The sequence below is a fragment of the Dendropsophus ebraccatus genome, chromosome 10, assembly GCF_027789765.1.
Source record: "Dendropsophus ebraccatus isolate aDenEbr1 chromosome 10, aDenEbr1.pat, whole genome shotgun sequence".
Lineage (NCBI taxonomy): Eukaryota > Metazoa > Chordata > Amphibia > Anura > Hylidae > Dendropsophus > Dendropsophus ebraccatus.
In genome coordinates this window covers 75164261-75187873 of record NC_091463.1, presented here as the reverse complement: position 1 = coordinate 75187873, position 23613 = coordinate 75164261, and the positions used below count along the sequence as shown (strand labels likewise).

Genomic DNA, 23613 nt, shown 5'->3' with positions numbered 1-23613 from the left:
GTGATTGTTTTTTCTTGTTTTCTTCTTTTTGTGGATTGTTAGCTGTGGGGCACCCCCGTGACCCTGGAGGTGTATGGTTTTGTGCATGGGGATAGTTGTGGAGGGGCTGGCAGGGGACCTTGCCGCGTAGATAGCGTAGTATAAATATTGTTAGTGATACTAGAGGGTGGTTTATCGAAGGGTTGACAGCTATCCTAATGTTAGGTGTTGTTTAAGTGGGTCTTGGGGTCGCTCCACAGTGATTCGAATGGCTGTAATTGCTTGATGTTGATATTGGGGATGTTATTTGGATTAGGGTAGGTTTTGGGTGGGCATGGGGTGAATATATTTGTCGGGTCTTGTTTTTATGGATGTGATGGGGTTTTTTTTGTAAAATTAATAAGAATTGCTTGAAATAATAAAAAAAAAAAAAGTAGTACTGTGCTCTGCCGGAGCTTCAGAGAAGAATACTAGTGTCTGACTACCTTCTGCCCTACAGTGTCAAGGTACTCATCCTAATAGGGTGATACAAGCCCCAGTCGTGGTTACCTGGGTGAAACTAAGTGTCTGAGGATGTCCCAGTGTCACCTGCTCTGCGAGATAGAATACATAGACCTTTCCGGTATCTTTGCTCTATCCGGGTCAGTTCCTCTGGATCAGGATGCTGCCCTGCACTCTGTAGAGTGGTTGTCGGCGTGGGCTGGGTTTATCTCCAACTTTCTCCCTCTGGAAGTGTCTCTGACTGCTTCATACACGTGTGTCTCACCAACTCACCACTACACTAAACTTGTACCAGACAAAGGTCCTGGCAAAGCCAGACCCTAGCTTGGCTACAGCAGGGACGTCTGCTCTGTGTGTGCTTCTTCCACGAGAATCTGAGTAAGACTACTGCTAAACTTTCTCCCTACAAGTGACTACTTCCTACAGGGGTGTGTATGAGACCCTGTGAGTGGTGGAAAGGAATGTGGCCAAAGAGAAAGAAGAATAGTCATGGGCAGAAGAGAAAGAAGTATCTCCATTGGTTAATAAAAGAACATAATGCACAAAGAACAGTAAACCCTTGCTTACTTCAGCTGTGCAATAGATTAGAGCTCACATACAAAATACTGACATCTAGTGGTGAAATAGCAAACTACCTTCATCACCACTTAGGTTTTGAGTACGAGGCTTCTGCGACAGGTGTAACATAAGAAACACCCGTGGTTGGACACCACATATTGAACCCCCTGTCATACAACATGTAACAAAAAAACTAAACACTTATACTCACTCCTCTTCTCTGCAGGCAACAGGCAGTGCTTTGCCAGCGGTTACAACATTCCGCTTTCTCCTTGCAGTGCCGGCACTCCAGTGACGTCACTTAAGCACCAGCACCGTAAGGGGAGAGTGTACTCTTGTACCCGCCGGCAAAGCATTGCCTGTGGCCACAAGAGTGGCTGACAGGGAGGGAGCCGCTACCGATCTGTCAGTGCTGCTGCATGTAACTATGAGAGCCATGGATGGCTGGGCCAAGGGGGGGCCCATGGATCGGTAAGTAGATTTATTACTTACCCATCCCGATGGTCCCCCCCCCCCCTGACAGGCTGTTGGCCGGCGCCCTGTGCGACCGCATTGGTCGCACATAGCAAAGGCTGGCCCTGCTCAAAGGGGGGGGCACGTTAAACAGTGGGCCTGGTGCAGATGCATCATTTGCCCTCTGGTTAAAGCGGCCCTGACTGGTCTTGTGAAAAACTACCCCCATACAGCTGTATCAACAGATAAATAATAATGGTTAAAATGAAAAAAAAAGTCTTAGAGTCTTAAATACAGTAGGCAGCATCCTTATTTAACATGAAGCAATTAAACTGAGATCTTAAATATAAAATCTACATATGTCTTTACAACATGTAAATGTTACAGAAGATCAGTGAGATAACCCTGGAAAAATTATGCCTACGTGGCATTGTGCATGTGTCATTGTCTTGTAGTATGGAATATTCCTTCCCCACAGGTTACAGCCAAATCATGTATCAAAAGTTACACGTAAGATGAAGTGATACTAAGTGGGCGGGGAGGAGTATACACATTGCTGTATATATAGTGGGTTACCACAAGCCAGCACCATAGAAGACATGAAGAACCCCAAGGTCACCACCTTCTTTCTTTTGCTCCTCGGCATCTACCAGAATAATGCCGCCAATACAGTAAGTTCTGCTCCACATGTAAGAGTAGTATCTATTACTTTGTATTTATCATCTCAAATCTTTTTTTCACTCATGAATATTGATAAAAAATAAGTTCGGTGATAAATGCAGCTGTTTAGTATCAGCCTTGTATCTCTATATGTTCAATTCTGTGAGGAGGGGATCTTTAGCCTTTAGCCTTTTTACCCCTTAACCCATTTGTTTTATTGAAATAAGCTTTATTCACAATCAGAAATGCACCAAAATTAAAAATGTACCACACCATCCATATACTGCAAAGCACAGACAGAGAGAACAGTATAATAACATGATCTGTAGCACATAAGGCTAAAAACCCTACAATATACATGTGACACATTAATTTTCTAAACAATACAAACAACACGGATAATGGGGCAGAAGGGGAGAGGGAAAGGAGCAAAAGGGAGACCCACCTGGTGTAGGACATTTTACATTATCCCTGGGTAAAGTATACTAAAGGCCCTATTACATGGGCTGATTAGGAGGAGCAAGCGAGCACCGAGGTTCTTTAGATTGTCCGGGGAGCCCATAGGAGATAGGGGCAGTCTGCTGCCAGACCGTCATTATCGTTAAAAAAAAATGTCAACATGTTGAAACACAAGGATCAGTCAACATTGTGTATAATGCAAAATAGGTGGAAGTCAGCTCACCCGGCACTCCTCCAGTCCGTGTGCTCAGACGAGCCCAAATCGTAGCTCCCAAACGCAATATAGTCTTTGTGTCAGTCCAGCACAACTTTGTGCTGGACTGACACAAAGACTATATAACATTATGTATAATAGCTGATTGTTGCCATTTAACTGTATCTGTACCGTTCTTGCTAATCTCATTGATTTCTCTCAATGCAGCTTAGATTGATGGCCATATCTACCACTGACAAGTTTAAAATCTAAGGTATATGGGGAGATTTAGTTCATGTGTCAGAAGATCACCTCAGGCTACATCTCTTTGTGCAAGCACTTTAGCTGCATTTTAAACTGTTATACTAACTTTTTTTTAATATATATTTTTTTTTATTTACACTCAAAACACCACTGGGACTGTGGATAAGCTGGGGGTCTGCCAGTGCTCATTTTTCCTCCCAGATTCTACCTTTCCTGTAGATCGTTTTGAGAAGCTGCTGGCCTCCAACCAGAACTTGACCATCATTATTGATCAGCAAATCACTAAGGTAAAGAACCAATAGTCAATAACAAATAATGGTGGAATCTTGTGTAGGTATACATCACTGGCACGCAAATGTTTGACCCAACCAGTGGAAGTCAATGTTACTATGTTTGTAGCCTAAAGCATGTCTACGCTAAATACAAAACAAAATCTCTAAATACTTTTTGGGGGAACAGGTAGAGGGTACCAGGGGAACACCAGCAAGCATTTCTGTCTTCTGGCAGGATGTTTAGTGAAGGTTTAGGGCAACAAACTTAATTTTTCCCCATGTGAATCCATGCCATACCTCTGTTAGTCACCTGGTAATAGATTGACGAATCTAGATCCAAAAACTTTACAGATTCCATCTTGAATCTCATGGCTGTATTACACGGCTCAATAGTCATGCAGCCCCTTGATGATGAAAGGGTATACATGCTATTAAGTTTAAAATAATAGACATTATACTTACCTCTCCAGGTTCCTCTGGTGTTCTCCTACCTGATCTGAATGTTCCCCACTCACTGCAGCCATCTTCCTAACTGAAGCCATCTCTGAACTGACAATGCTGTGGCCAGCAATTGGCTGAACAGCTTGTCACTGCACAGATGGCTTCAGAAGTGCCAGGGGCGGCTGAGGGGAGTGGGGAGAAGCTACAAGGACACCTGGGAGCTGGGAGAGGTAAGTATAAAGTTTATTATTTTACTTTACACATTCCTCAGCCGTGTGCTGTATCTCTATTTTAAAGATGTTAAAAAAAAAAAAGAATATTTCTTCGTCTGATTGTTGTCTTTATTACATGGAGCACTAATCTGCTGAATCTGCCTGATTTGCCAAATTATTTCTCCATGTAATAAAGTGCTTAGGCTCTTCAGACATTTCAATTGACATCTATATCATAAAAATGAAAGTCTGTCGGTCTGTCTTTCTGTCTGTCTGACTTTCTGTCTGTCTGTCTGTCTGTCCCGTATAGACTTCCAAACGCCTGAACCGTTTGACCCTAAATTTGGCCCACAGATATATTGGGTGCCTGGGAAGGTTAGAGCGAAGGTCCCGTCCCCACGAGATGTACAGGAGGGGAGTGGGAGGGGAAAGAGAGCCCCATAGAGATGAATGGAAAAATCTCCTCACTGCTCACACAGGTGATATAATTAGCACTGCAGCTGTCCAGCAGAAACGGCAGTTGGCAGCCTTAGCAACCAATAGGATTACTACTTTCATTTTCACAAGGAGCTGGAATCTGATTGGTTGCTAGGGCCAGCTGCCTCACAACAGGTCCACAGAAATAAATACAGTAAGAATACCTTCACAGCGAAATCCGCTGCGCATCCAGTGTCATTCAACCCTACGACACTACACACTACATCCCGCTGCGAGTATGTAAGTTACGTTCCGGCCACCAAGGGGGTTTTATTTACATATTTACATAGCGAGTGTGTAGTGTCATAGGGTTGAATGACACTGGATCCGCAGCGGATTTCGCGAAATCCGCTGCAGATCCAGTAGGTGTGAAGGCACCCTAACAGTGTATATACAGTGTATACAGTAAAGGGCTTACCTGCCGGGTGGTGGTGTTGGGGAATGTATACAGTAAGGGGGTGTTAGGGAATGTATACAGTATGGGGGGCTACCTGGGGGGGGGTGTATACAGCATGATGGCTACTTGAAGGGGGGTGTATACAGCCTGGGGGCTATTTGAAGGAGGGAGTGTATACAGCATGGGGACTACTTGCAGGGGGGAGTGTATATAGCATGGGGGCTACCTGCAGGGGGGAGTGTATACACCATGGGGGCTACATGCAGAGGTGAGTTTGTACAGCATTGGGGCTACCTGAAGGGGGGAGTAAATACAGTATGGGGGCTGTTTGCAAGGGGGGCAGTGTATACAGTATGGGGAATACCTGCAGGGGGAGTGTATACAGTATTGGGGCTACCTGCAGGGGGGAGTGTATACAGTATGGGGGCTACCTGCAAGGGGGGTGGTGTATACAGTAGGGGGGCTACCTGTGGAGTGGAGTGTATACAGTATGGAAGCAACCTGCAAGAAGGGGGCAGTGTATAGAGTATGGGAGCTACCTACGGGGTGGAGTGTATACAGTATAGGGACTACCTGCAAAGGGGGGGGGGTATAGAGTATGGGGGCTACCTGCAAGTGGGGGGAGTTTTTAGAGTATGGGGACTAACCGCAGGGGTGGGGGGTGTATATATTATAGGGGCTACCTGCGGGGGAATTGTATACAATATGGGGGCTACCTGCAGGGAGGGAGTGTATACAGTATAGGAATACCTGCAAGGTGCGGGGGAGTGTATACAGTACGGGGGCTACCTGCAGGGGGGGAGTGTATACAGTATTAGAAACTTTGAATTTTGATTTGCCTCCTGGGCACCTTGGAACAAATCTAATTAACACACTGACACTTTATACCCGGGCAGCACCGGGTACATTTTCTAGTAAAGCATAAAAATCCATCAAATAGTATTTTTGTTTCATAGCTTGAATACCACATTTAGAAAAATGCCTCTGCAACTACTCTACATGCATGCAATATATACTTATAATATGGGTAGTAATTATTTAAAGTTTCTTTCATTAATTAAAGTTTTTTCACAGTTAATGGGGTTGTCTCCCCCTATCCCCTCTATTGTTCAATTTGGCGATGGAGCCTCTTGCTAGATATCTTATTTCTTCTGACTTTTTCTCAGGCATACGGGTTGGTTCCCAAATCATCAAAGTTACATGCTTTGCTGATGATACTTTAATATATTTAGATAACCCAGATCTACATGTTCTGGCAGTATTAGATGCCTTAAAATTTTTTGGTTCCTTCTCTGGGTATAGAATCAATATACATAAAAGTCAACTTCTTTACCTAACTCCACATAAGAGGTCTACTTCGGGTCCTGCGGGGGTCTCCATCGCTAAATCCTATATTACTTATCTTGGAATCCAGATTGGCAGAACTCCCTCCTCACTATATTCCCTGAACTATCGCCCTATAATTAAGAGAATAAAACAAGATCTCCAGAGATGGGAATCTCTACCATTGTCAATCCTAGGCCGTACCCACTTAATCAAAATGATGTGTTTTGTAAAACTGTTATATCCAATGCAAACAATACCCCTTTTACTCAAACATTCTGACGTTTCCCTACTCCAATCATATTTCACTAAATTTATTTGGCAATCAAAGAGACCTCGTATTGCCAATTCCACTCTCTGTCTCCCTACTTCTAAAGGTGGCGCTCAATGCCCAGATATTAGATTATATAATTTAGCCGCTCTCTTTCGCCATGCTAAAGATTGGATTATGGACACGTCATATTTCTCCAATATTTTAATTGAGAAAGCTTTAGCAGCACCTTTACCCACCCTGCTACATGCTAAATTACCAGAACTCCCCCCAGAAATTAAGAGAAGTGTTATCTTTAAAGACACCATTGCCACATGGAAGGCGATACGAAAATTATATGGTTTACCCTTTTGCCTATCGAAAAGATTTCCTCTGTGGCATTCACCACTTTACCCACCTGACTCAGACAAATTGGACTACTCAGAGTGGCAGAGTGCACATGTTTCTTCTGTTGGGGATCTGCTGGATAATAATTCCAGCACTTTCTTATCATGGGATATCGTCAGAACACGATTTAAATTGTCTTCATTTAATTTACCTCAATACGATTCTATAATTGAATTTCTTACTTCCAGAGTGCGGGACATAGCAGAAGCAGAAAGTGATATAGAATTTGATAATCTATTCCCAACACCACCGGTTCATAATCTTTATCACATACATATGGAGAACTTAGATCACGCTCTCAAAAGAATTTATCTAGACAAATTTTTTTCAAAAAATGGTCCTCCGTAATTTTTTCAGAGGATCTGACCCAAGTATTGAGAGGATCTCAACTAGTGCATTCTGCCACTCCTAATGTGGTTCTACGTGAAATACATTTCCGCTTTATACACAAGGCTATATATGCCTTTAATATTCCTTTTTCCAACTCCCACACTTCTCACATAAACAGTTGCCCGAAATGTTCACTTCCTAAAGCAGACTTGTTTCATTGTGCCTGGGCCTGCACGCGAGTGCAGGAATTTTGGGACTCTGTGCGGCTCTATCTTTTGTCCACTTGGGGCCATGCCATACCACTTCTCCCTCTTAGTTATCTTTTTCATTTTATTGATATAGACTCTACTACTCCCTCTCCTAAATTACTTACTTCTAAAGGAATTCATTTAACTCTATTAGTTTCCCTGAAATGTTTATTAAGACACTGGATACTGGATACTCTACCAGACATTTCTGAGGTAATCTCCCCTCTGAAGGAGATCTTTCATTGGGAACTTTTGGATGTATTGCGCACCAAAGAAAAATCAACAAAAACATTTATGTCCAAATGGACACAATTTCTAATTCATGATTTTACTATAGAAGAGAGAGACTCTGTCATTAATCAATTTAAGGACACTGATTGGTATTGCATGGCCGCCCAAAAGGGAACTCTTGGAGCACTCCAAATATCTTAAGCTTTTCCCTTTCTCTGTTAAAGACATTTCTGTCCATTCTAATGGTAGCATATTTGAATATCTGACATCTATACCATGTTTTAAGGTGATATTATAAATTACTGTTTTTCTACTTATGTTTTTGGTAAGACTATGTTGTATTGTATATGATAATATATCTTTTAAGGTTATTACAAAGGCTCATAGTATCTGTATGATATTGTAAACATACAATCCTTTGTTGCCTGTGAGCGACTTTCTTTTTGAATATGTAATGAATTTTCAATATGTATGTTCAAATATTACATAAGCCACTAATAAAATATCGTTTAAAAAAAAAAAATGGGGTTGTCTCACCACAAAAAACATGCTTACAGTACTGCACCATTATACATACAGAGGGAGATTTATGAAAGAGTGTAAATATACACCTGGTTTAAACTGCCCACAGCAACCAATCACAGCTCAGATTTCAGCTCTGGTAAAATAAAATCTGAGCTGTGATTGGTTGCTGCGGGCAGTTTACACCAGGTGTATATTTACACCCTTTCATAAATCTCCCCCACTGTGTTTTCAACTGCATGTACTGTATTTGATACTACGTGTTTGGCTTTTGCTCTGAGTTTGAAACACAAAAACAAGTTGGAGTAAAATAAAAAAAAAAACACATATATACAGTACCACATTTTAATCCATCAAAATATAAACCAGACCTCTAATCCCAAGGTCTTCACCCCAACCCCAAACATTTTAGCTGATGGGGCAGTTTTCCAGACCCTTAATCAGTGATCCTCAGTAACTAAACAAAAAAATAGGATTTGCCACTAGCCAAAGAGCAGCTTGGCTCAGAAACACCTAAACAATGTCCTGTGTTCTCAACCCCATTTAAAAATGGCCATAAACCCCACACTTTAAGCACATGTCTAGCAGATACCACCCGACAACCAAACAGTTATCAAGCCCTAGGGAGTCTAGAACTATGACTGCACCCCCCCCCCCCCTCCGACTTCCATGATCACTCCACTGTTTCAAAACTTGAGGAATGCCCCACAACTAGGCTTCTGAGCCAAATCAACCAACCTGAAAGAAATCCTCAGCATGGCTCTAAACCCAAACCCAAAATTAACCCAACCATCCAGAACAAATAAAGGGCCCAGAAAAAAGGGAGGGCGGGTGGCTGTGAGATGCGTAAAGGAGTTATCCAGCGCTACAAAAACATGGCCACTTTCCCCCTACTGTTGTCTCCAGTTTGGGCGGGGTTTTCAAACTCAGTTCCATTGAAGTAAATGGAGCTTAATTGCAAACCACACCTGAACTGGAGACAATAGTAGGGGGAAAAGTGGCCATGTTTTTGAAGCACTGGATAACCCCTTTAATTTGTGGTCTGTGCTAAAATGGCTGCAGATACCCCACACTGCTAGCTTCCTAAAAAGAACTAACGTCCCCCTCCACCTTATCCTACTCCACCCCCTCATCACCCTAAAACCATTTTGCCTATTCCATGGTGCAAAACCACACACCCCATCCTGGGGAATCTCTGTCATAATTTGGCCTAGGCCAAAGTACATCCCGGGGTAAAAAATAGCCTAGGCCAAAGTATACCCCAGGGTATAAAATAGCCAAGGCCAAACTATACCCCTCCAGGCCAGAATATACCACAGCGTATAAAATAGCCTAGGCCAGAGTATACCCCGGAGAATCAAATGGCCTAGGCCAGAGTATACCCTGGGGTGTAACATAGCCTAGGCCAGAGTATACCCATTCAGGCCAAAATATATTCATCTAATGTCGCACCAGGCCACAGTATACCCCGGGGGATAAACTCTATACCTGGAGGTGTAAAACAGCCTCCAGGCCATAATGTTATTACTTCACTGGTTTGCTCACCCCTGGCCCAGGCCACAGTATACCCCAGGGCATATATTTTCGTACCAAAGGATGTAAAATAGCCTAGCCCATACTATAAACCTGGGTATAGTATTGCCCAGGCCACAGTATACCCTGGTGGATAGACTCTTTATTTGGGGGTTTAATACAGTCTAGGCCAGACTATATCCCTCCAAGTTATCATGTCACTGGTTTTCTCAGTTCTAGCCCAGGCTACAGTATAGCCAAGGGGATATATTCTATACCAGGGGATGTAAAATAGCCTAGGCCAGAATATATCCCTCCAGATCATAATGTTATCACTTCACTAGTTTTCTCACCTTCTCACTAATTTGTTGAAAAGTGCGCACAGCTGCTTTCTCTTGTTGGGAAAAACAGTACAGTGCTTACATTGAACTGACAGTAGATGGCGCTGTCCTATGAGTGCATCATCTGCACTATTTTTTTTTTTTAGCAGCAGTTTTTATGGGCTGTGCAAAATTTTACGATTGTTGCGCAAAAATCATCATTAGACACAAATGCCTTGATACATCTTGCACAATTTATGCCTAAGGCTGGGTTCATACTGCATTTTTTGCAGTCCTTTTTTCATCCATTTTAGCAAACAAAAAAAAAACGGATTGAAAAACTGATCAAAACACATCTTTTTTTAGCGTACACAAAAACGCTGTCAACCATGTTTTTTGTGGACACTAAAAAAAGGATCCGTTTATTATAAAAGTTAATGGAAAAACTGATCAAATACGGAGGCGCACACAAACGCTCCCTTTATTTCATCCATTTTGAAAAAAACAGGTGGGAAAAAAAAAACATGACTGCAAAAACACAGTGTGAACCCAGCCTAAAACAGCTTGGCTACAAAGCTACGCTAGTGTAGGATTTTGCGAAAAAAAAAATGAAAATTTGCACATGATAAGGCTATGTTCACACTACGTAAATGCCCGGCCGCATATTTTCGCGGCCGGACATATACGTGTTAAACTCCGTCCTGGGATTTACGCTACTTGCGGACGGCTACGTACGGACTGCGAACTTACGCCCGTAGTCTACTTACGCTTCCCAAGTGCCCTACGTAGCGATCTGACAGCGGTCTTTTCCTTGGAAATCTTCGCCTAGCTTCGGACACCCTACAGAACCTTTTGGATCGGCAAAGAAAAGTAGAAAAAAGAAGAAATCACCACTACGTACGGGACCGCATGTTACGCTACGGGCGTAAGTTACAGCATTTCCATCTGGGAACAATGGTCTGGTTCATTTTTTACGCCGCCGCATACGATCCGGGCGTAAGTTCGTACGTAGTGTGAACTGTGCAGCCGGGATTGCATAGTTTCCATTGTACGCAAACTACGGAAATTTACGTTGTGTGAACGTAGCCTAAATCTGATGAGAACTAGTTAACAGAACAAACACTAGGTAGGTAGCTGAAATTAAACAGACTTCCAATATTTTCATAGGCAAAGAGCTACGAGAGTACACTGAATACTTACACGGAGCGTCTGGCTAACCTGACCAAACGTGTGGGGGTGATGGAGATAGGAGGTCCCTCATACACTGAACTGGACTTCCAGCTGGTGAAGTCAGAGATTAAAGCACTGGAGACCCTTATACTGCAGCTGAAGACTTCAATGAACGGCACCAACGCTCAGGTGGAAAAACTGTATTTGGAGGTAAGACACAATTGTTACCAGTTACTTTATTGGGGCTTTTGCTTCGATCTGGTCACAAGTAGCCAGCCTGATCTTCTAAACCAGTTATGGCTAACCTTGACACTCCAGCTGTTGCAAAACTACAATTCCCATCATACCTGGGCAGCCAAAGCCATATCTTTGGTTGTTCAGGCATAATGGGAATTGTAGTTTTGCAACAGCTGGAGTGTCAAGGTTAGCCATCACTGTTCTAAACCATTTTTCCTTTATTCTGCTATAGATCCGCAACATTTCCACTATGGTGAACCAGCTGGAGGTCTATGATAAGAACAACGTCCTAGCAATCAAAAAAGATGTTGCAGCACTGAAGAAACAACTCGAAAACTGTGCAAATCAGACAAGCTCAGTGCCTTACCCTCCAGTTTATCAACTGGACAATGGTAGGTCACCACAGTATTTTCTTGTTGGTATTTTATGTTTAATTGAAGTCTATCACAAGAAAACTTAGATTACAAATGCCCCAGTAAAAACAAACCCACCTAAAGACCCTTTTACTGCTAGAAGCAAGCACCAAAATCTGTGATCAGTGCTTGCCTTCAGAAGGCACAAACAATTGTGCGGCCCAACTAGCTCACCTAACAGGACAGTAGTGTAGTTGCAGTTGCACACAGAGCGTCTGTCAGGTAAATAGAAAAGCTAATGCCACTGACAGGGTGGCCTGTGTGTGGGGACTCCAATGGGAATGGGACAACTCACTGTGTAGAAGGGAGCTGCTCCCGGTAAATGTGATATCACAGAAAGGGGTTACAGCACACTGCTAAAATCGCAGGATGGTGAGGATGGAAGCAGAAGTAGTGTGTATGCTCGGGAGCAGAGGGCTCAGAGAGACAACATAGGAGCAATGCTATTTACATGGGACTGCAAGTTGGAGGAGACTGAAGGGAGGTACAACATAGGATGGTCCCATAAACTTTATTTTAATTGATGTGGGTGCTGAATACTGGTATCAAACCAGCCAGTGGGCTCTGGTGTTTTGGAGCTATATGTCATGGTGGCCAGGAGTGGTAACACCCACCCCTGGACACACAAGCAACCAGACCTTTAGTAGAACTAGTGTGAGGTGCAGGGTGCGACAATAGAGATGACAAAGTCCAAATTTATACAATGCTTAACTTTACTTGGAAAGATCTTTAGTGTGACACAAAAATTAACAGTGCTTTGGTAAAATGCAATAAAAAATTTGTAACAACAATAGCTTGAGATGAGATAGCAGGAAACAGTGGGTGGATAGGAGGCCCTTGCCTAATTAGTAAGTACTTTGTTGGGATGTAGGTGAAGTGTGTGAAGTGAAATTTTAAAGAATTCCTCGTAGTCATGTTTATATAGCTTTTGCTTATCTGACTGCCTCTCAGTTTTGGTGACCATCCTGACAGGTACAACGAGTCCCAGGTCCCTGTCTCTGGGTGCAGCAAACTAGTAGATTCCTTCCTACTTAGTCAAGCATAGTTTAGTAGAGAGCGGCTAACTTGCATCTGTACTCTACTGTGGATCATCCTTTCTCTTTTCCTATCCTTCTTAAAGGGGGTGACTGTTCTGAAGAAAGGAAAAGTACGGTGTAGGCAGGGGGTTATTCCTGTAACTCTGGTTACCCCAAAGTTAAGTTCAGCAGTGCATAACTGCTGTAGTCTCTCGCACTGTAAAACAGGAACACAATTAGGCTAGAACTGGAATGAACCTACCCATCTCTGCCCTGCTGTCAGGGACTAGACTACAACACGAAGTGTTCAATAAAATCTGTAAAAGAAAGTAATAAAAGCAGCAACAATTCACAATGAAAGGCAGCTGGCTAAAGACAGCAAAACAAATTATTGCTGGGGATCAAGAGAAAGCTGAGTTACTAAATGGGTTCTTCAGCTCCATATATAACCAAGAAGAGGATGGAGCTGAAGTAGGCAGAGCTGAACTGGTAGACTGATAGATTACACCCAAGAGTTCTTAGGGAACCCAGTTCTATATAGTGTTGATCGAACTGTTCGAGAAAAGTTAGGTTCGAGACGAACATCTCGATCATCTCGAACTCAAACCGAACCAAACATTTTACTGTTCGAGTTAGCATTCGAGCGCCTTTCTGCCAATCAGTGCAGAGCACATAGAAGTGTCAGATTAGTCATTGCTGAGGTGTAGGGGTCTTATTGGCTGCTAAAATCACATGACCATCTCATATAAAACTCACTGCTATGCGTTCTGGATGCCACTTTCAGCTCACTCACTGTGCTGGATAGAGTGCTCTCTCAGGGTCTCCTTGTTTCCATGCATGCTAGCATTTCAATTAGACAGATAGGTAGTGAGATTACTAAAATAGGTAGTGAGATTAGTGAGATTAGTGGGGTGTTTAGCAAGGTAAGACAAGCGTTTTTGCAACAAGCATTTTCCAGTCCTTAGACAGCATTGAAGTCACAGCAATACTTAGCTTTGGTATTGCAGGCTGCATATTGGATTAGCCAATTTATACATAGTGTCTTAAAGTGTATTTTGGTCTTCTCACATCTGTTATACCCAGTAATTAATCGTACATTTCATTTGTGTACGTGGATTTTTTCAGTGATTACAGCTAAAGAGGATGATTTAGTCTGCTCTGACTCCCAATTGCTGATGCCCTCAGAGGAGGATCAGGAAGCTGGTCTGTCGTCAGACATACCGAGCGGTCAGTAATGCCTGAAAGTGCCTGTGGCTTCTAGCCCGCAGCTTGAGGATGTAGACTGTCAGATAGAGGAAGTCACCTGTCATGACGATGATGATGATGACATTGTGGATCCAACGTGATCTTTGGAGCGACAGCTGCCAAGGGCATCATCAGTGGAGGATGAGGAGGATGAGGTACTGTAGTTACAGTGCGGGTCCGACCTAAGAAAGGGAGAGGGCAGTCGCACAAGTCTAAGGGCTCGTTCCCACTGAGGAAAGGTAGCGGAATTCCGCGACGGAATTGTCCGCCGCGGAATGCCGTTAGCCTCCCGCTCATAATGGGAGTCTATGGGAGGCGCGCGCTCCTGCCCTGTCCGCGCTGAAGAATGAACATGTTCATTCTTCAGCGCGGACAGGGCAGGAGCGCACGCCTCCCATAGACTCCCATTATGAGCGGGAGGCTAACGGCATTCCGCGGCGGACAATTCCGTCGCGGAATTCCGCTACCTTTCCTCAGTGGGAACGAGCCCTAAGAGGTCCCGAACCTGTGAAGCCTGGGCCTTTTTTGATCAAGCCTCTGATTCTCCGACTGAGGTGATATGTCGTATTTGCTGGCAAAGCGTCAGTAAAGGATAAAATGAAGTGTGTTTAATGGTTCAAAATTTTCTTTATTTACAGTTTTTTTCAAATTATTTTACATAACAGTAAGAAAAAGCAGGTGTATGCTTAATACAATACACAAATATGCTGGTATAGACAAAGTGTAAGAGGATTAACAAAGAGAAAAGCAGAGAGAAAAGGGAAACACACGAACTGGGACAAGACAAAGTAGGACAAGACAACGGGTGATGCCAATCAGGGAGGGCCTGACGGTGAACAAAGAGCAAGATAGCATCAACAACAATTGCCTTTGAGATATGTAGGGATATGGATGCAGCATTTTTACTGATAGCCTATATGGGTATTGATGAATGAGTTATAATGATAGGAGTTAAAGTCGATGTACTGAGCACATATAGTAGTTAAGTATGATGAGGAGTCGTGGCCTGGTAAAATCTGGAAAAAGTATGATTAATTATGAGTGTGTTCACAATAATATAATGTTGTTTGGTATCTAATGGCTGTATGATAACTAACAGAACCGAACATCCGAGAACAAGTCGTAGTATAAAATGTAGAGATGTGTGACGTGTGACATAGCAAGGAATGAAAATGCTGTGTTGGAGGGCTGATCAGCATCACTTACCGTAGAACACGAATATCACTAAGTACACACCAAAAGAAACACACCTAGTGTAGTGTCAAACAGAATTGCTAACATTAGTTAGCTTAACCCCTTGCCGCAAAATGACGTTTGGGAAACGTCATGTAAAGCAGGTAGTTCCCGCAACATGACGTTTCCCAAACGTCATGTCTTCCCTGCCTCCCCCCGCTGTCCCGAGGTGAGATCGGGCAGCGGGAGGAGGCTATGTCACATAGCCTCCTCCCGCTGCCTCTGCTCGGAGGGGAGCCGCGCTCCCCCCGGGCAGTTAACCCCATAGACGCCGCGGTCAATGCGACCGCAGCGTCTATGGGGATATTTTTGCATTGGGAGGCGATCGGGCGGCGGGAGGGGGCTGTGGCATGTTGCCTCCTCCCGCCGCCACTACAGTTCCTCCCCCGGCAGTTCCCTGTCCCCCCCCGGTACTGGTGGATCGCCGCTATTACCGTTATAGCGGCGATCCGCCAGTACCGGCGCCGCCGCTGCATTTCATCTCCCCCCACCGTGAATCCACGGTGGGGGGAGATGAAATAAGTATTAATCAGACCTCAGATCATCCCCCTTGTGGCCGATCTCTACCCCCCCTCCCTCCCCGGGCGGCCATCAAATCCAAGATGGCCGCCCCCATCGCTGCGAATAAACGATGTTTATTCGCAGCGATGGAAATAAAAAATGAATGAAAACCCCATGCTCTCCGACACCGGAGGTAGCGGAGAGCATGGGGCAGTGATCGGGGACCCCCCTGTGGGGTCCCGGAACAGGCGATCGGCGGTATATACTATATACCGCCGATCACCTGTTCCCAGTGCTGCCCGGCACTTTTTATCCCCTGTCACCATAAATCATTGGTGACAGGGGATAAAAAGTGTCACCGTGCCCCCCCCCCCAAGTCGCCCCCCACCCCCCCAGTCACCCCCGTCCCCCAGTCACCCCCCCTTCCCCATATACTCACCTGATCCTGGAGCTCCGTCCTCCTCGACGTCCTGACTGCTTCTGATGTGCGCATGCGCGTCAGAAGCAGTTAGCTCTGAAAATTTAAAGTGACAGCGACCAATTTGGTCTCTGTCACTAAACTATGATTACTGTGATAGAAAATATCACAGTAATCATAGTAATACAGTGAAAATGAAAGTGAAAAAAGTACAAGTGAAAAAGTGTAAATGTGAAAAAGTGAAAAACATACAAACAAAATAAAACACACTTTTTATTATAGTAATAATTGCGGTTTACTCCCAGATTACCCGTAACCACTGCAGGTTGCCCGTATCCGCCCCAGTTTGCCCGTAACCACCGCAGGTTGCCCGTATCCGCCCCAGTTTGCCCGTAACCGCCACAGGTTGCCCGTAAACACGCCAGATTACATGTAACCACCGCACGTTGCCCATAACCACCACATCTTGACCGTAACCACCCCAAATTGCCAGTGACCCCCTCCAGATTGCCCGTAACTACCGCACGCTGCCTCTGACCACGGCACATTGCCCCTGACCACCGCACGCTGCCTCTGACCACCGCACGTTGCCATTGACTACCGCACGCTGCCTCTGACCACCGCACGTTGCCTCTAACCACCGCACGTTGCCCCTGACCACCGCACGTTGCCCCTGACCACCGCACGTTGCCCCTTACCACCGCACGTTGCCCCTAACCACCGCACGTTGCCCCTGACCACCGCACGTTGCCCCTGACCACCGCACGTTGCCTCTGACCACCGCACGTTGTCATAACCACCGCACGTTGCCTCTAACCACCCCAAATTGCCAGTGACCCTCTCCAGATTGCCCGTAACCACGCCAGATTGCCTGTAACGACCCCAAATTACAGGTATCCATCCCAGATTACCTATAAGCACTTCAGTTTATTCGTAACCACCCCACGTTGCCCGTTACCACCCCACATTACCTGTAATCTCATTTTTTATTGTATTTTAGTAACTGCGCTATTCTAATAACTATTACTAGCTGCGGTTTTGCTCCAGCAAATTGGCGCTCCCTTCCTTCTGAGCCCTGCTGTGTGCCCATACAGTGGTTTATGCCCACATATGGGATACCGTTTTACTCAGAAGAAGCTGCGTTACAGATTTTGGGGTACGTTTTCTCTCCTGTTCCTCGTGAAATTAAGAAATTTTTTAACTAAACAAACATATTATTGGAAAAATTCGAGTTTTTCATTTTTACTGTCTTATTTTGAATACTTTCCTGTGGGGTCAAACCGCTCACTGCACCCCAAGATGAATTCTTTCAGGGGTGTACTTTCCTAAATGGGGTGACTTTTGCTGGGGTTCTATTCTTCTGACACTACAGGGGCGCTGCAAACGCACCTGGCACTCAGAAACTTCTTCGGAAAAATCTGCACTGAAAATGCTAATTGGCGCTCCTTCCCTTCTGAGCCCGGCTCTGTGCCCATACAGTGGTTTATGCCCACATATGGGGTACCGTTCTACTCAGGGGAACCTGCGTTACAGATTTGGGCATGCAGCTTCTCCCTTGTTCCTAGTGAAATTGAGAAATTTCAAACTAAACGAACATATTATTGGAAAAATTCTAGTTTTTCAATTTTACTGTCTTATTTTGAATACTTTCCTCTAATACCTTTGGGGTCAAAATGGTCACCACACCCCAAGATGAATTCTTTGAGGGGTGTACTTTCCAAAATGGGTGGACTTTTGGAGGGGTTCTCTTCTGCGGACACTACAGGGGCACTGCAAACGCACCTGGTGCTCAGAAACTTCTTCAGCAAAATCTGAACTGAAAATGCTAATTGGCGCTCCCTTCTTTCTGAGCCCTCCTGTGTGGCGATACAGTGGTTTATGCCCAAATATGGGGTACCGTTGTATTCAGGAGAACCTTCTTTACAAATTTGGGGGTACTTTTTTTCTCTTATTCCTCGTGAAATTGAGAAATTTCAAACTAAACAAACATATTATAGGAAAAATTTAAGTTTTTCATTATTACTGTCTAATTTTAAATACTTTCCTCTAATACCTGTGGGGTCAAAATGGTCACCACACCCCAAGATGAATTCTTTGAGGGGTGTACTTTCCAAAATGGGGTGACTTTTGGGGGGTTTCTCTTCTGCGGACACTACAGGGGCGCTGCAAATGCACCTGGCGCTCAGAAACTTCTTCAGCAAAATATGCATTGAAAAAGCTAATTGGCGCTCCTTTACTTCTGAGCCCTGCTGTGTGCCCATACAGTGGTTTACGCCCACATATGGGGTACCGTTGTATTCAGGAGAACTTTCTTTACAAATTCTGGTGTACTTTTTTTCTCTTGTTCCTCGTGAAATTGAGAAATTTCAAACTAAACAAACATATTATTGGAAAAATTCGTGTTTTTCATTTTTACTGTCTAATTTTGAATACTTTCCTCTAATGCATGTGGGGTCAAAATGGTCATCCTACCCAAAGATGATTTCTTTGAGGGGTGTACTTTCGAAAATGGGGTGACTTTTGGGGGGTTTCTCTTCTGCGGACACTACAGGGGCTCTGCAAATGCACCTGGCGCTCAGAAACTTCTTCAGCAAAATCTGCATTAAAAAAGCTAATTGGCGCTCCTTTACTTCTGAGCCCGGCTGTGTGCCCATACAGTGGTTTACGCCCACATCTGGGGTACCGTTGTATTCAGGAGAACCTGCGTTACAAATTTTGGCATGCTTTTTTTCTCATGTTCCTTTTGAAAATGAGAAACTTTAATCTAAACGTATATATTATTTGAAAATTTAAATTTTCGATTTTTTTTTACGGCCTAATTGTGAATACTTTCCTCCAGCCCCTGTAGGGTTAAAATGCTCATTATAACCCTAGATTAATTCTTTAAGGTGTCTAGTTTCCAAAATGGGGTCACTTATGGGGGTTTCCAGTATACAAGCCTTCTAAATCCATTTAAAAAAAGAACTGGTCCCTAAAAAAAATCAGTTTTGGAAATTTTCACAAAATGTGATAATTTGCTCATAAATTTCTAAGCCCCGTAACACCCTAAAAAAGTAAAATATGTTTCCCAAATTATGCAAGAATAAAGAGGACATATTGGTAATGTGATTTAGCAACTAATTTATGTGCTATGACTTCCTTTTTTAGAAGCAGAGAATTTCAGAAGTTCATAAAATGCAAAATTTTCTAATTTTTCTTGATATTTTGATGTTTTTCACAAAAAATACACAAAGTAGTGACCAAATTTTGCTACTAATATAAAGTGTCATATGTGACGAAAAAACTATCTCAGAATCGCTAGCATACGTTAAAGCATCACTGAGCTATAAGAGCATAAAGTGAGACAGGTCAGATTTTGAAAAATGAGCCTGGTCATTAAAGAGAACCAATCACCTAAAATTAACTGTCCCTATAATAAAAGTTTCTCTCTCCCTAAGTCTATTCCTGAAGATACAGACTGCATTTACAGTCTGTATCTTATACTGTACCCAATCCTGTATAGTAGTAAAAGTATTGCTGGGCGCCGCCATCTTGATGACGTCACTTGCGTTCCAGCGGTGCGTTCCAGCAGTGGAACGCAACTGACGTCATGAAGATGGCGGTGCCCGGGAATACTGCACCGCTATACAGGATTAGGTAAAGTATAAGATACAGACTGCAAAGGCAGTCTGTATCTCCATAAGGTCTACTTATAAAGATACAGACTGCCTGTGCAGTCTGTATCTTATACTTTACCTAATCCTATGTAGCAGTGTAGTGAGCCGGGCGCCATCTTGATGACTGGAACGCACCGCTGGAACGCAAATGACGTCATCAAGATGGCGCCCGGCATTACTGCACCGCTACAAAGGAGTAGGTAAAGTATAAGATACAGACTGCAAAGGCAGTCTGTATCTTTATAAGTAGACCTTATGGAGATACAGACTGCCTTTGCAGTCTGTATCTTATACTTTACCTACTCCTATGTAGCGGTGCAGTAATGCCGGGCGCCATCTTGATGACGTCATTTGCGTTCCAGCGGTGCGTTCCAGTCATCAAGATGGCGCCCGGCTTACTACACTGCTACATAGGATTAGGTAAAGTATAAGATACAGACTGCAAATGCAGTCTGTATCTTCATGAGAAAACTAATAGGTTTAATTAGGACAGATATACACAGCGATCTCGCGCTGTATAGCGCGAGATCGCTGTGTATTTACAGAGCGGCGGGCAAAGGCTCATGGGAGCTCTTCCTGCCGCTCTGCATGCCGGGAGCTTCCTGTCACGCGCCGGCTCTTTTGAAAAGAGCCGGCGCGTGACAGTGAAGAGAGACATGAATAAATTAAAAACGCGGACAGAAAATTCCTTAATTCTATTTACAAATATTAATAAAAAAGTAATTTAAATAGAATTAAGGAATAAAAAAAAAAAAAAATCTTCCGTGATTGGTTCTCTTTAAGGCCAAAACAGGCTGCGGAGGCAAGGGGTTAAAGGGGTTGGCCACTTTATAGTAAAATAGGTCAGAACAAAGTATATACTGTATATACTGACAGCAGCTCCCTGTGTACCTCATAGAGCTAATATCAGACTCCCCTCCTCCAGGTTGGGCTGCCCAGCTCTGTTTTGTTTCTGTCCATAAAATGGCTGACATGGAGGAGCATGTGACCATGCCCTGTCCCCTGTGTCCTCCATAGACATATACAGGCTCAGTGGTGGACACTGGGAGGTGGGGCATGGTAACATACTCCTCCATGTCAGCCATCTTATGGACCAAAACACCACAGAGCAGGACAGCACAGCCTGGAGGAGGGGAGTCTGATATTAGCTCTATGAGGTACACAGGGAGCTGCTGTCAGTATATACAGTGAGTACACTTACTAATACTGTACACTGAGCTATTTTACTATTAGGTGGCCAACCCCTTTAAAGATAAGGGGAAAGGGGAGGGCATTAAAGTCCAGCGAATGCCGAGGGACGAATATACCGTGCAGAGAAGTTAAACAATTACAGTATGAGCATCCTTTGTGTTATGCAAGAGTCCTATGCAACTCTCCTATAAATGGAGAGTGATAGTTCTCAGGTGTAAGCAAGTCGCTTCAGCTTCAAGAGGCCATTAAAAGTTTATCGTCATGTTCCACGAAGTGAGAAGTTGCATTCCGTCTTCCAGGGTGCAGACCGTCGAGGGGGTTGTGCCTTTCCGGATGATCAGATGAGCTGAATATCTCATAGCTGGATATGGGGTTCGAGTTCAAGTCGAACCTTGAACCGAACACCACTACTGTTCGAAGTTCGACTCGAACTCGAAGATTTTACTGTTCGATCATCACTAGTTGTGACATGACCATTTTATTCAGAAAGTAAAGCCTTGATGCAGTAGTAAGTGCAGGGAAAAAAAGCACTGTATGTGCATATATAAGTGTATATAGGTCATATGTATAACTTTTGGGGGGCAATACAATACTTGAATAAAAATTTTCGCCGGACTTCTCCTTTAAAGACCAGAACACAGGACAGGACATCCGTGCCTTATCTGCTCCTGCACTGATAATCTCCAACCTCTATTCTGAGGCTGCCAGCAAGTTGTGGGACTCCAGTGTGCGTGTCCGAGGTCAGTCAGTGCAGGAAGCCAGTTAGACAGCCCTACCTCCCACGTATCTCCTCAACCTTCGTACTCCTGTGGTACACGTATCGCAGGTTGATAAACCCTGCTCTAGACATCTCACAGTTAAACTGAACCATCTCTTACTGCTAAGAGAGGGGAAGCGCTAGAGCAAGTCCCTCCCTCAGAGTAGAATGTTCCTAATTTACCAGTGCACAATGGAACACTGCATTAATACTTGGAGATGTGAAGCCCATGGACCTTCACCAGGTCCCTGCTCTCTATCTGAACCTGAATGGCAGCCCTCAATCACGTGACAGGGAGCCCACCAGTCAGCTAGTTATGCCCTATACTGAGGGGTCTGAATCCTTATGTGTCAGTTTCTTTAATTAATATCATATATTTTGCAATGCTTGATTTTGCTTTGTCTCTATTGGATATTGTGTGTAGATTGATCATAATAAATCCATCTAGAATAATAAATAAATCCATATAGAATAATGCAGTAACATAATAAAGTGCAGGCAAAGTAAAAGGGCTTTCTGACTGCACAGTACACACATCACATTGAAGGCCCTCAGAGAAGTTTTCACCATTTTAGTTATTTATATAGACTATCCCATGTATTTTTGTTCCTTTGTGCAGGCAAGTGTGACCATGGAGAAATAGTGAATATCAGCAAACCTTTCGTAGTTCAAGTGAACTATCTGGGAGCCAGTTACCGAATGGGAGGTTGGGGAAGTGACACACGTCTAGGAGCCGACCAAGGTCGTCACTGGGTGGCTATGATCCAGACTGACAACAGAATTATGATCGCTATACGTTACTATGACTCCTATGATAATCTCTTGGTCTACAGCGCTCGATCGGAAAAGGACTTTCGAACAATAAATTCGGGCAATGGCCAATATGTTTACACCAACTGTGGGCAAGGAGGTGGTATGGTCGTATACAACAATTCGCTGTACTATAACTGCTATAACACCCAGAATCTCTGTAAATTTAACATAAATACAGGCACATTAGATCGTAAGGTTCTCCCTGATGCCGCCTACAACAATCGGTTTACATACTCATCCTCAGCTTGGCAGGATATAGACTTTGCAACTGATGAAGAGAGTCTTTGGGTCCTTTATACTACTGAGGCAGATGGTGGTAATATTCGCATTGGTAAACTTAATGACTCTACTCTTGAGGTGGTACAAACATGGGCCACTACCCAGTTCAAACGTAGTGTTACCAATGCATTCATGGTGTGCGGAGTCTTATACGCCACTAGAACCCTCAGTACAAGTAAAGAGGAGATCTTCTACATGTACGATACTAAAACAAGCAAAGAAGCCTACCTGAGCGTACCATATCTTAAAGTACAGGAGAATGTTCACAGTCTCAACTACAACCCTAACAATCACAAGCTCTACATGTTCAATGATGGCTATCTTGTCACATATGATCTAACGTTCAAGCCACTTAAATGAAAAGGTTTTCAACCTTAACATTAGGAAGTTGCTAGAACCAGACAAAATTCAAGAATATCATGATCTACTAATGATTTTTGCTTAAAGGGATTGTCTAAAATTTGAGAAGATTTTATTTTTTCCCAGAAATATTGTTACTCCTGTCCACAGACCGTATCTGGTCCTGCAGTTCACTCTTATTCTCTTGAATGGAGCTGGGCATCATTTCCAGACACTGCCTAAGGAAAGAGTGATGCTGTTTCTGGAAAAATAGAGAGAAATAATGTAGAAAATAGTAAAATGTACAATCTTGATCATTTTATATTTGATTTTTA

The 23613-nt window shown here is 43.6% G+C and overlaps 1 protein-coding gene across 1 annotated transcript; it reads left to right on the top strand.

Annotated features, from left to right (window-relative positions):
* The first annotated feature begins 1474 nt into the window (after nt 1-1474).
* LOC138766427 (olfactomedin-4-like) lies at nt 1475-23613 on the top strand. Its single transcript, XM_069944023.1, has 6 exons — nt 1475-1509; nt 1947-2001; nt 3217-3354; nt 11178-11390; nt 11650-11809; nt 22467-23613. Exons 1-6 carry the CDS (start codon nt 1475-1477, stop codon nt 23297-23299), a joined length of 1434 nt encoding a protein of 477 aa, XP_069800124.1. The 3' UTR covers nt 23300-23613.

Excerpts from the sequence above, each read along its gene's own strand:
- LOC138766427 (XM_069944023.1), top strand. The coding sequence starts at position 1,475 with ATGGATGGCTGGGCCAAGGGGGGGCCCATGGATCG. Across the intron at positions 2,002-3,216 it reads TCATGTATCAAAAGTTACAC|ACTGGGACTGTGGATAAGCT; the intron begins GTAAGATGAAGT and ends ACTCAAAACACC. Across the intron at positions 11,810-22,466 it reads AGTTTATCAACTGGACAATG|GCAAGTGTGACCATGGAGAA; the intron begins GTAGGTCACCAC and ends TCCTTTGTGCAG.